At 38.3% G+C, this 12782-nt stretch overlaps 1 protein-coding gene across 1 annotated transcript in view; it reads right to left on the bottom strand.

The window, feature by feature from the left end:
- Positions 1-31: 31 nt before the first annotated feature.
- LOC109241042 overlaps positions 32-12782 on the bottom strand; it is a 55429-nt gene continuing 42678 nt past the window's right edge. The window contains exons 15-24 of the mRNA XM_019407752.1: positions 9641-9916; positions 9411-9476; positions 9154-9285; positions 7272-8096; positions 6779-7059; positions 5471-5727; positions 2450-2688; positions 2101-2292; positions 1331-1603; positions 32-434 (exon numbers count right to left, since the gene is read on the bottom strand). Coding sequence (XP_019263297.1) covers positions 288-434; positions 1331-1603; positions 2101-2292; positions 2450-2688; positions 5471-5727; positions 6779-7059; positions 7272-8096; positions 9154-9285; positions 9411-9476; positions 9641-9916 — 2688 coding nt within the window. The 3' untranslated portion in view covers positions 32-287. The remainder of the gene's footprint in view (positions 435-1330; positions 1604-2100; positions 2293-2449; positions 2689-5470; positions 5728-6778; positions 7060-7271; positions 8097-9153; positions 9286-9410; positions 9477-9640; positions 9917-12782) is intronic.

The raw sequence follows: 12782 nt of genomic DNA, 5'->3' as shown, positions 1-12782 counted from the left end.
TGTATGTCCTTCAAGTCAAAATTATTTGAGATGAACAAAATGATAACAGTCATCTTGCATATATTTGAACCAAAAGTAAAATTTACAACCTATAAACATGCTCATCTGTTCCTTTTTTTGAGCAAAGAATAATGGAATTTACAACTAATTTACATCATTCTGATGCTGCATGAAATCTGCTTTACTAGTAGTTTGCTAGTGGGTGACAAGGTGAGTGAAGTTATTTGTTCTAGATTCCTAGGCTCCTATAACAAGATCCAAGTATGTACAATGTTGAAAACCTAAGCTTAGTCTTGTGATGTTGTTGAATATTCGAATAGAAGACGTTTCGATGGAGTAGACTGTAAAAGCACCCGGAGCCGGCTTGTGAGCTGATATATCAAAGTCCATTGCATTGCCATCTCAGAGTCCTTCATCTGCCTTACTACAGAGGCCTGGAAAGCAGAGTGGAAATGTCTTGGTTAATGATAAATTGGTAGAATCAATCAACATAAAACTGAGTATGACTTAAAATAGAATATTTGCAGATAAAAGGGCATTTACAATATTATCCCAGAGTATGATTAACATGATGTTCCCCAACTATTACACTTGTCAACCCAATGCCAGAAAAAGCAGCACGAACGACCAGAAGATGTTAAGAACATACTTTTAATGCCCCCCCCCCCCCCCCCCCAATGCAACGTTAAGTTCAAGTGATTCCACAAAAAAACACTAGAACTGAATGATGAATTAGCTATTCAGGCTTTCTTTGCTCATTGTCTATCAGCTTAAGAATTTGGAGTATGACAGCTTCGTAGATAATCATAATCCTACAACTACTAGGTGTGCTGCTTTTGCCATGTGAACAGCTAGAAACATGTGACGGTATATGTTTCAAAGTTTCATTGTACTCAAAAGTCATTTGATAACCTTTCTACTAAATGAAATCTAAAAATATATAGTTCATCTACCTCCTCTAGTTTGGACTAGATTGAATATACAGTGAATAATTAATTTGTTCTGTCATAAGTTTTGCTCATCATTTAAAAGAGAAATTTATTCTATTAAAGGTTCTATTTGTGTCCTAAAAAAAGGACTCAAAGGAATCAGTTTTTTCATGATGTCCAGAACAGAAGTTTATAGTTTCATTTACTTTCACATCAAAATCATCTTTAATTGGACCAGTGGCCTCCACTTATGATGCATACAGCATCCATCTTCTGAATTCTCAACAATGTTCATGCTAATGTAATGTATCTTGAATTATAAAATCATTTATGAAAAGATCTAGCACAGAATCCACTGATCGGCAAACTCAGAAATGGAAAGAAGAAAGAATAATTCTAACCTGGAGGCGTTTCCCTAGTTGAACTTCAACCTCTGTACCAAATGAAATATTGCTGGCCAGAGACTTTAGAGGATCAACACTGGGATCAACAGAAAGCAAGTTGGGGATCTGTGGTGCATAAACTAGCCTCCATCTGGCCTGCCCAAACTCTCCTTTCCCCTCTATTCTTGGCATCAATGTTTCAAGTGTTGCAGTGGCAAGCTTCTTAAAAGCAAGCTGGCCATCACCTTCTAAAATGGATTCAGCTAATTGACTCTCGAAAACTCTAGCAGCCTGTTCAGCCAGAGCCGTTTTAAGTTAGTTTAGCCATGTACCAATACATCTCTCGAGCCATTTAAACTGAAAAATTTAATTGTACATATAGATATTTGTAATTTTATTCTGCAGTTTATTCTTCCCAAAAGCATTAGATATTTGAACTCAAGTATTCAGCAGCGCAGGTAAAACATGAAAGCATGGCTGGATGGAAGGATATTGGCATGTTCATTCATTTAAGATCCACCAGCAACGCATGCCAAAGTAATATGATTCTTTAGCTTGCTGTAAAATAAACCACTAGAAAAATTGCTTTTGTTTCCCTCCCTCCCAACCCCTTTCCAACTCATTCTTGTGGAAGCATGCTCGTCTATTTAACCTTTGCGAAATTAAGATTGTCAGCATCCAATTAAATAAATTTCTAAATAATTTAACGTACAAAGTCCGCCAGCTTTTCAGTGTTGAATTATTAGATTGATTGTGCATTAAGAAAACATTGGCATCAAAGTGACAACCTCAGTAGGTGACAAGACATCTTGCTCCACAGAACGCGTTGATGTGACCACTAAATTATCCTGCCATTTGCTAGCACGACTTTGTATCCTGAATTGCCACTCTGATCCAACCAAAGCCAAGTCTAGCGTTGGATCAAGTCCATTATCAGGCTCAAATTTGGCTATGTTTAGATGATCTCGCTTCAGTCTCACCTGGATTTGAAGACAATAAAGATATCAGATGAAGAGAAAATGGAATCTCAGAATTACACAAGGAGCCTACACCCACCCAAGAACAAAAGAAAAATAAAAAAGAGACAAAATCAACTCAGAACCTGCTAGGACGAGAAAAGAGTTCAAAAAGTTTAACCTGTGTTGCAACAAGATTGACATCTCCATTCTCAAACATTAATATGCCTTTAGGCTTTATCCACTTGGGATGAGCAACACCATTTAACTCAAGTTCTCCACTGACAGCAAAATTGAGAATTAAAGGATAAACTATCCTCAGTTCTGGTCCCAGAACAAGTTTCAGGTCACTGAGGCGGATATCCAGCTTGGGTTTGCTCTCTACTTGGACGCTTTCCTTAATATCTTCAGCATCTTTACCTGCATATTACAAAAATTGGAAACATTCGTGATAATGAACCCAGCAATATCACCTCATCTTAAGCAAGAAAGTGAAAAAGCCATAGGCAGCTGCTGGACCATTTGATATCAAGTTTTGACGCCACAACACGTGAAAATATTCGCCATTTTCTTCAAAACCAAACCAAAACACCTTGGGAAATTGAGACACCAGTATATCTTAGAACATAGTTTTCGAAACCAAAGGTGGTCAGCTCCAAAACCAACTAGGATAACCCAGTTGGTCTGTGAGATTCTCGGTATTAGTTTCTGATTTCCAAAATTTTGAATTTGGTCCCGTTTCTTTTTTTTTCTTCAATTAGGCTTTCACATTTATAAACTGAATTTTCTTTTGCTTACAGGATGCACGAGCCTTGTAGCTGAACAGCCCTTCTCCTTTTTCCTATTCAGCTATTCAAATACAGTTTTTTTAAGCAAATAGAAATATTTTCTGATCTTTCTCATAACGTGTAACATATGAAAGCGTCTACAACACTTTAAGGTATTAGTGATAAATTTAAAAAAAATTATAACCAAAATCCAAACATGACAGTTATCCAAAACCAAAAATCCAAACAAGACTGTTTCCCAGAAACAAACATAAACTGACTCTTTTAAAACCACCTCCGAAACCAGACATTGATGTAGCTAGTCAGTAATAACTAGAGTCTCTAAGAGCTTTTATACGTGTTCTGTTGTGAAAGTGACTATTCGAATTGAATGTTCTCCATGAGCAAAAGAGAAGAATTTGGATTTCACATAAATGCTAAATCTAGCAAATATTATTACCCAAAAATCAAGCATTTAAGAAGCACTACAACCGTTAAGATCAATGAATTGCGTTTAACAGTACCTTCTGCAAAGCATCAGACACAGATAAGTCGACCCTTAATAGGTTATATATGGACTGTTACCAATAGCAAAAACAACTATACTTCAATCACAAAATAATTGGGTTGGAAATATGAATCCTCTATATCCATTCCGCTCCATTTGGGTATGTTAGTGACAACCTCCATGTTTAGGAAGAAAAAAAATAGTCACACGGCCCTTTCCAACACTTGGCCTCATTTTCTAATGCTCTTTATGGTCCTATACACTCCCTTTACAAACTAACCTTTTCTTTAAATTTTTTTTTTATAACTACAAAAATAACTGTGGCAGATGCACAAAATCTGACCTTCTTTAACTAACAGCAATTAGCATGTATTTTCATTTATAGGATTGTTAAAGACTCGATTGGAATATGCTCAAGTCCTGAAGCTCAGTAACCAGGTCATGTGTTTTGCCTCACTTAGGTGGCGCTAAGGTGCTGTGTCGTGTCCCTCGCTACCCATGGACCCTGTCTTTAAGAAGGTGACACCAGACAATAAACACAGTTCGTAAACTGATATATTAATAGTTAAGAAGACACTGTGGATGAAGTATTGGTCACTAGGAATTATGAAACTAAATATTTAGCATAAGAAACTCACCCATCATTTTATTTAAATAAAAAATTTAAAATAGTTTTTTAACTTAGTCTATTTCACCCAATTGTAGTTTTTTAATTTTAAAATCCTTTTCCCAAATAATCATTGTTTGTGTTTTAAGTTATTTTGTTGCATTAGTGCATTATATAACTATATTTTTTTCTCTTCATTAGCGCCTTTTGTCACTAAAGCCCACGCTTTAATTCCAGCGTGTGCTTGTCCCAATGTACTTTGGTGCTTTTCTACGCTTTTTGCTTTTGACTACTGCTGTAATTATGTAGAAAATTATAATAACTAAATCTGCAAGGATATAATTCTTATACTTGAAATCGAGCACCAAAAAGACTCTTATACTTGAAACGTGGTAATTCTATCTATTATTCGCTTTCATTTTTGGGAGCTGTTGCAACTGGTCCACTCAAGTCATGAATCATGGAAAAAGGAATTTGATCTCAAAGTCAAAATCCCTTTATGACAATGATGTGGGAGCATGGATGTGCTTAAAATGAACAGCTCATAGAACTTTCAAACTTTAAAGAGAGCAAAACCAAATTGAGATAAAATAGAAGCTAAAAGAAATAGAGCTGAAAAAGATGAAGAAGACTGATTTTTTATTTTTGGAGAAGGGGGAAGGACAATCCAATTGTAGAGTTCCGGCTCATCCACTGCACATCCATGCAAGGATATATTTTTTGTTGTTAACAAATGATATATACATGTCTTCATTTTTCCAAAACAGCAAGCCGTTTTGATATCTGGTTCTCCATTCCACAAACTAACATCAAACAGGCTCTCATCAAGCATGACACGATATATATATATATATATACACACACACACTCCCTTTTTCTTTTCTCTTCCCTCTTTCTCCCTTTCTTGCTTTCCTCTTCTTCTTATTACCCTTCCTAAGCCGAGGGTCTATTGGAAACAGCCTCTCTACTTGTTAGGTAGGGGTAAGATCTGTGTATAGACTACCCTCCCCAGAACCCACCTGGTGGGAACATACTGGGTTTGTTGTTGTTATATATATATAAAATTACAATACTAGTTAGCTCGGGCTCAGCCCAAGGGCAATTAGTTAATGCACACCGAATCATGCTAAACAGTGTGAGCTAATGTTAAAAAAAGCTTTAGTTTGACAAATCATCAAGTTGACAATCAAAAAGCAATGAAGTACCTACCGACGTAAATAGAACATCTGGTTCAAGCAAACAGCCTGAACTCAACCAGGTTGCTCGAGCAAATTGATGAAGAAACCTAACTATAAAGACTAAAGTTCATACTGAAATTACCTGAAGATTGATTGAACTGAATGCTTGAAGCAGCAGGCTTTAAACTGAGGAAGCGCGAAACATACTTTGATGCAACTATACGATTGTAACCTCCGGCTGGAAGTCTTGATTGATCGGATGTCTCTCTATTGAAAGGAGCTGTTCCACTACCCTTGTCGTGTGGCAGGTATGCTTCACCATGACTCAGCTTCATCTTCCCGGAAATGTTTGGTTGCAATATGGACCCACTTATTTGCAATTGAGTATCAACTTGCCCGCTTTTATTTCAGAGATCAAGTTTTAGAAGAAAAGAAGAGATGAGCATGTTTTGCTTGAGCTAAGAAATTCAAAAAGGAAAATAACTGAAGAATATAGGAAAGGTGGAATGTAAAATGCAGTACAAGCAGTGTAATGTATACATAGATTAATCAGGAAAGCAGGAAATGGTTTTTAAAAAGAAAACTCCAAAATAAGGTGAGCAAAGGAAATACTCTATGTCGTTTAAAACAAAGACTTGAGAAGATGGAAGAGTGACTTGAAGCAGAGAGAAAGCAAGTCAACAGGCTGAAAAGTGAGCCAGGAGTAGCGAGAGAATTGACTCAATAAGTTAAAGACTGAGCCACTAGCAAAATTAGTGGCTTGACGAGCTAAATTGAGAGAGGAAATCCATAGAGATTCGTTGGGCTTGAATTGAGAATGAGAAGTTCTGTTAAGTGCCCACATTGGTTGATGGAATGGATTATTGTCTCCTAATACGATTTTGGGCAATCCTCACCTCACGAGCTAACTTTTGCAGTTGAGTTAGACCTATGGTCCATTTCTTAACATGGTATTAGAGCCAGAACCAACCATATTCTTGATTTAGACAAAGTTGGACCCCAATGTTACATTGTTTAAGATACATGCAAACCCAAAACCCTAAACCATATATCTTCAACGCACCCTCTCACGTGAGGACTTAATTCTTATCATGGCTCATGCACACCTATTTTTTAACTAAGGATGACAATGGTATTTAGATAGGACCTCTGCTTGGCTCTAGTACAAATTGAAAGAATCAGAGCATCCAATCTATACGTTAAGGTAATGGGTAGAGTAGCCCATTACCATTATAAACCCCTTTGATAATGTTATACTGAGGGAAAACTATTCTCTAACAAGATGAAAAAGGAAAAAAGCTCCATGTGTCTTAGAAATTAGAGATGCAACCAGTGCCTCAACCAACTTTAACAATTTGCTTGTTAATGCACCTAGACAGATGAAACACACAGAATCCTGCATAGTAACACATTTAAATATTTCCTATAGATAAATGCACATAAAATATACCTCAAGATATTCTTAGCTCGTACTTCCAGAACTTCACATTTCAAATCAATTTTATCACAATCAGATGCCTCAACTGTTCTGAGTGGCAAATTTCCCTTCACGGAAAGTTTTCCTTTTCTGCTTACCCTACCTTCCAATGAACTAATACTTAGTCTATTTGAGTTCACTAGAACTGAGCCACCAAAGTTGGTCAGAGGTTTACGAAATACAGGTGAAGATACAGTCGCCCTATGGAAAGATGCAGATCCATCGAGTACCGGTTGTTCAACGGTACCTCTAACCTGTTTGTTTGAACAAGTGACGTATATCAGCACTAAGAGAAAGGGAACCAGATACATAATAAAGAGCAACTCCCAATTTTCTCTCTCTCTTTTTTTTTCTTTCTTCTTTTTTATTTTTTTGAAAATCAACTTTTACCCAACTTGAAATAGTCTGTTCTTCACACTTCCATTTTGACATTTCTGCATGTAATCTTACAATCAAGTGACCCTACCTGAAGCACAACTTCAGCATTTCCATGGAGCCAGTTTGCATATGGAGACAAAGCCGTCAACAACATCATGCCAGAGTCTTTAATATCAGCATCAATCCTGACTTCCCCGGCATCAAGTAGGTTCCAGTTCAACCCCTTAAGGTTTTCAGCTAGCTGAGTGTCCCAACCCTCCTCATTTCTCTCTCTGGAGCTTCTTTTATCACTAGCTTCATCAACAGGCGCTTTGCTCTTCTCCGCACCCCAACTCCGAACCCACGATGCTTCACTTTTGTCCCTTTCTGAATTATCTTCCTCCAGAACATTATTTTGGACAAAGGTCACAGGAACACTTCCTTGAACGTGTACATGACCATTTTGGATGATTGGTTCAAATTTTGCATTGAACAGAAAACGGCTGGTTGGGGTTAGTGAAGCAACAATTTCAGCTCGACCAAGCTCAATACCCCCAATGGCACCATCTAGGAGCCTTACTTGTACATCACATTCTGGTTTAGCAAGATTTCCTCTAAGATCACCTTCCATATGCAATATGCCTCTTATTGGAGACAGAAATTGCCGCAAAGAATGAACTGCTTCAGTGGCCGTTGATTCAATAACCTGAACCAATGTAGGAACTAAACTAACAGGAAAGTTTAGAACAGCAAAATGTAGGTTAGTCTTTGCTCCAAAGAGAGTTCCATCTGCATGTATCGTGGCATTATCCTTTTGAATAAAGATTCTCTCAAGACGCAAACCATCATCATTGCTGTATGCACCAGCTGCCAGAACACGCTGAGTCTTATAAGCACCCCATTCCCATTCCTCCCCATGAAAGTCGAACTCGGCCTAGAAGTTACAGAAATCAGGACAAAAAGTTGACAATAAGAAGCAACCTGGAAGTATATTGTTCAAATATCTTATGCTGTATTGTGGGCATTAAAATCATTTAAAAAGGCTATAGCTACATATCAACTAATCCCTCCGTTCCAATTTATGTGAACATGTTTGACTGGGCACGGAGTTTAAGAAAAAACGAAGACTTTTGGAATTTGTGGTGCTAAACAAGTTAAAAAGGGGCCCAGAGTATTTGTGTGGTTATAAAAGCTTCTCATTAAGGGTAGAATTGTAAGTTTAAGTTAAATTGCTTCCAAATTTAGAAAGGGGTCATTCTTTTTGGAACGGGCCAAAAAGGAAATAGGTTCACATAAACTGGAACGGAGGGAGTACATGTTTCCTGAATTTCGCAATCCTACTTAAACGAAAATATCTTCAAGGGGAGCCTTGGTGTAACTGCCATGTGACCAAGAGATCACAGGTTCGAGCCGTGGAAACAGTCTCTTGCATAAATGCAGGGTAAGGCTGCGTACAATAGACCATTGTGGTCCCGCGCTTTCCCGGACCCTGCACATATCGGGAGCTTAGTGCATTGGGCTGCCCTTATTTTTACTTAAAAGAAAATATCTGAGAGGTTTGGCACTGTTTCCAGAGGAATAGGCTCCATAACTGTCACAACAAAGGATGGAGTCCATAGCCCACCCTAATAAAAAATATATCAGGTGGGGAGGCAATTAGGTTGGAATATTTGCATGTAATACAACCAGCAAACAGGAAGGCTAAGGGCACAAGTGTAGAATCAAAATAAAGAAGCAAGGATTTGCATGCAAATTAAGGATGGAACCAGAATATATTCAGCTAAACAACCAGCTCAAACTTAAATTTAACACAAAATCAAAATGCTACAGCATAATAACTTTGAGCAGACATCACTTTGGAAACAGACTGAATTGCACTATTCTAATGAGTTTTGTGGCCTTAATTAAGGTGGGAAACAATATATTGCAATGCAAAGACAAGCAGGTATTCCATATCAGAGTACCATGACTGAAATGTAGACTTATTTTACCATTGTGTCTCCGTTTCCTCCACCACTTGCGTCTAATGAGCCACTCCAGTGACCCTTAAGTTCAGCTAAACCAGGAAGATTGAACTCTTCAAGGATAACTTCATCTGAGAGAGTAGAATGACCCCGAATTTCCTATGTTTTTTGCCATCAGGAAATGGTAAAGCTGGTCTTAATAAAATTTCTATTAACTGAAAATCCAAGAGTAGCAGAATTAGCAAAAGTTTCCAAAATCTACATGGTATTTTTCCGATAAGTACCTCGAGCAGCTTCTGGAGGCTTTCAGTATACAATCCGATTGAATGCAAACTTTGGATGAAGAGGTCCTACAAGCAAGTAAAAAAGAGGGTTAAAATTTGTTTTTAGTGGAAATCATTATTTGTATTTAGTGGAAATCACTCTGCAACCAATTCCATGCCCTCCAATCCTGCCTTTTTTCATTATTTTTTTATGAGAAACAGATAATTTCATTATTTCGTAATTTCATTACCTTTGACCTTGATTGAACAGCAGGGTCAGAACTTCGAGAGAGAAGCCTTGCAAGCGGAAGCATCTCAGCAATCTCAGCTTTTGGAACCTCAAGCCTCATTCTCCATCTACCCATGGAGGATATAACGCTACCCAGATGTCCAGTCATTGCTCGGTGAAACAAATTACCTCTCTCCTGGCCAGATGGCATCCGATCTCGTGTGCCTGGCAGTACATATTCACCTTGAAGCTCATATTTACTATTGCTTTGCTCCAAAATGGACTTCTCAATGGTGATCTAAGAAACAAGGTATCAACCAAAAAACATTGTCAATTGCATTACTAAAACTTAGTACTGGTAAAACCTTAATCATGATACTGAAATAGACAACGGATTTGTCATTCTCCATCAGTAATAAAAACAGCACATATAAGAATATGCATTCCATAAACCACACCATAACACAACTGAATGGATTTATCCCCTTTTTAAATAGAAGAAAGCAGACAATTTTCTGTTGTCATTGAAATAGTCATTTTGAGCAAAGATATGATATATATTAGTACATCAATCAGAGGTGGACCTACTCATAGGGTAGAGGGGTCACCACCCCAGTAATCTCGGAAAAATGTATGTGTATATATATATATATATATATATTTGGTTGGCACTCCAACTCACGTTGGGCAGCTGCATCGGTTTGTTTGGGGTGCACTGATTGACCTTTAGCAGGCTAACTTGGGTTCAATTCCCATTGCGGCATTCGCCAATTTTTTTTTCTTTGTAGCAATTAATTGATATGTTTATGTTAAAAATAGTGGTGCCTCCACCACTTTCAAATTGGGTCCGCCTCTGACATCTATGAACTAACACTTAATTATAATCGCCCCATGATTTAGGACATTTAAGCTTCAAGCCTTTTTTTTTGATGAAGTAATACGTTTCATTAAGAAGGCATCAAGAAGATGCAAAGTTACAAGAGGCATATGTGCTAAATAAACAAAAAAATACAGGAGAACAATGTTTGCCCCAAAACAAAGTCTCAATCTAGGACAAGAGAGCTAAAAAAGTCCAACATATGTCCTGTACTATTTACGGGGAACAACTTTGTCCTGCAAAAAAGGTTGAGCAGGCATTTAGATTTGAGTAAGTGGTTTGGGGTTGAGGTGCCATCAAAGCATCTTCTATTCTTCTTGTTCCATAAACACCAAAAAACAGTTGCAGGGATCATAAGCCAGATCTTCTTGATGACCTTATCAACCTCCCAAAGACTTCACTCATATGTGCCTCTCTCAGGCTCTGTGGCATGATCCAGCTTAGGCCAAAAATACAAAAGAACATGTTCTATAGGTCTCTGGCTACTGGGCAGTGAAGTAGGTGATTAACTGTTTCCTGGTGTCTCCTGCAAAGGTAACATCTGTTGACCGGCTGAAATCCCCTTCCGCATAGGTTATCTTGTGCTAAGCAGGCTTCGTGAAGGGCAATCAAGTTGAAGCATGTCACCTTCACATGTAATTTTGTCCTCCATATCAGTTTCAAAGGCCATGAATGCAATACCTGATTCTGATTGTTAAGTTGCCTATAGCAATCTTTAACAGTATAAAGACCTTTACAGCCCCATCTCATGTTGTCCGGAACATTCTCATCAAATTTGTAGGCCTCTAATCTTGCTAGCATTTCCATCAAGTCTTCTATCTCCTAGTCGTGAACAGATCTCCTGAGATGCACATCCCGATTATCATTTGCCCTGTTATGAGGAATTGAAGAATTCTTGTCCAAGGCAATGTTGAATAAGCTAGGATAGTCCTCCATGAGAGCAGTGTTGTTTAGCCATTTATCCTTCCAAAACTTAATATGACTTTCAGTGTCTGGCTTGAAATGAATATTCGGAAAAAATTCGTTCCCCAGTTTGCTAATATACTTCCGGGGTCCTACTCCATGGGATGCACTGACAGTTTTGGTGCTCCAATTGTCTTTTTTTTTTTTTTTGATTTTGCACCGGGTGTCCGAGTCTCTAAGCGCCCCGACTAATCCCGGGGGTGCACAGGCTCTCGGCAAGGAGTTTCCCGCAAGTGCACCACGGTTAATTCAGGTTTTACCCAGTCCGATGGCCCTCAGAAAAATTGTTTGCACCCAGTGGGTTTCGAACTTGAGACCTTGAAAGGGAGCAAACCCCAAGGCTCAAGTCTATTGCCACCAGGCCAACCCCTGAGGGTTATGGTGCTCCAATTGTCTTTAATCCCATGTTTTGCATTGATCACATCTTTCCATAGACTTGATTCACATGTGACATCTCCAGAGCCATTTCATTAGCAAACCTTTATTGTGCTTGTCTAGATCTCTGAACCCAGTCCACCTTTGCATTTAGGTTGCAAGACCTTATCCCATTTAATCAAGTGATACTTGTGAGAGCTGCTATTTCATTCCCATAGAAAGCCCCTCCTGATCTTGTCCAGCCTTTTAAGTACCTTTTTAGGGATGGGAAACAGTGACATGAAATAAGTGGGTACACTGTCAAGCACACTACTGATGAGAGTGAGTCTTCCTCCCATAGAGAGGGGTATTGTTGTTGCCATGAAGCCAGTCTTTTCTCAAAATTCTCCACTACACCATTCCAGATATCACAGCTTTTAAATTTAGCTCCCAGTGGAAGATCCAAATAGGTAGTAGGCAATGACCCTATGCTGCAACCGATGATCCCTGCCAGCGCCTTAATGTTGCTCACCCGATTGGCTGCATATATAATACTTTTCTGCTAGTTGATGTGAAGTCCTAATAATGCTTCGAATAGCTGGAGTGTAAGATTCATGTACATGATTTGGAATCTATCTGCCTCACAAAAGATTAGTGAGTCATCAACATATAATAAATGGGAGATAGTGACCGAGTTTCAAGTGTTTGTGCCTACACTGAATCCTTGAATCCATTGCATTTGTCTGGCTTTTTCCATCATTTTACTTAAACTCTCCATGGCTAGCATGAATAGGAAGGGGGGAAGAGGATCCCCTAGCCTAATTCCTTTCTGAGGAGAAAAGAAACCAACAGGACCTCCTGTATCTGATCCACTTTAACCATTTGTCTCCAAACCCCATTTTCCTCAAAATAGATAGCAAGTAAGACCAGTTTAATTGATCAAATGCCTTTTATATATCCAGTTTACACA

This window comes from Nicotiana attenuata, unplaced genomic scaffold (genome assembly GCF_001879085.1).
Source record: "Nicotiana attenuata strain UT unplaced genomic scaffold, NIATTr2, whole genome shotgun sequence".
NCBI classification, from domain to species: Eukaryota; Viridiplantae; Streptophyta; class Magnoliopsida; order Solanales; family Solanaceae; genus Nicotiana; species Nicotiana attenuata.
The sequence above is the reverse complement of the archived record's forward strand: the minus strand, read 5'-3'. Positions and strand labels throughout refer to the sequence as shown.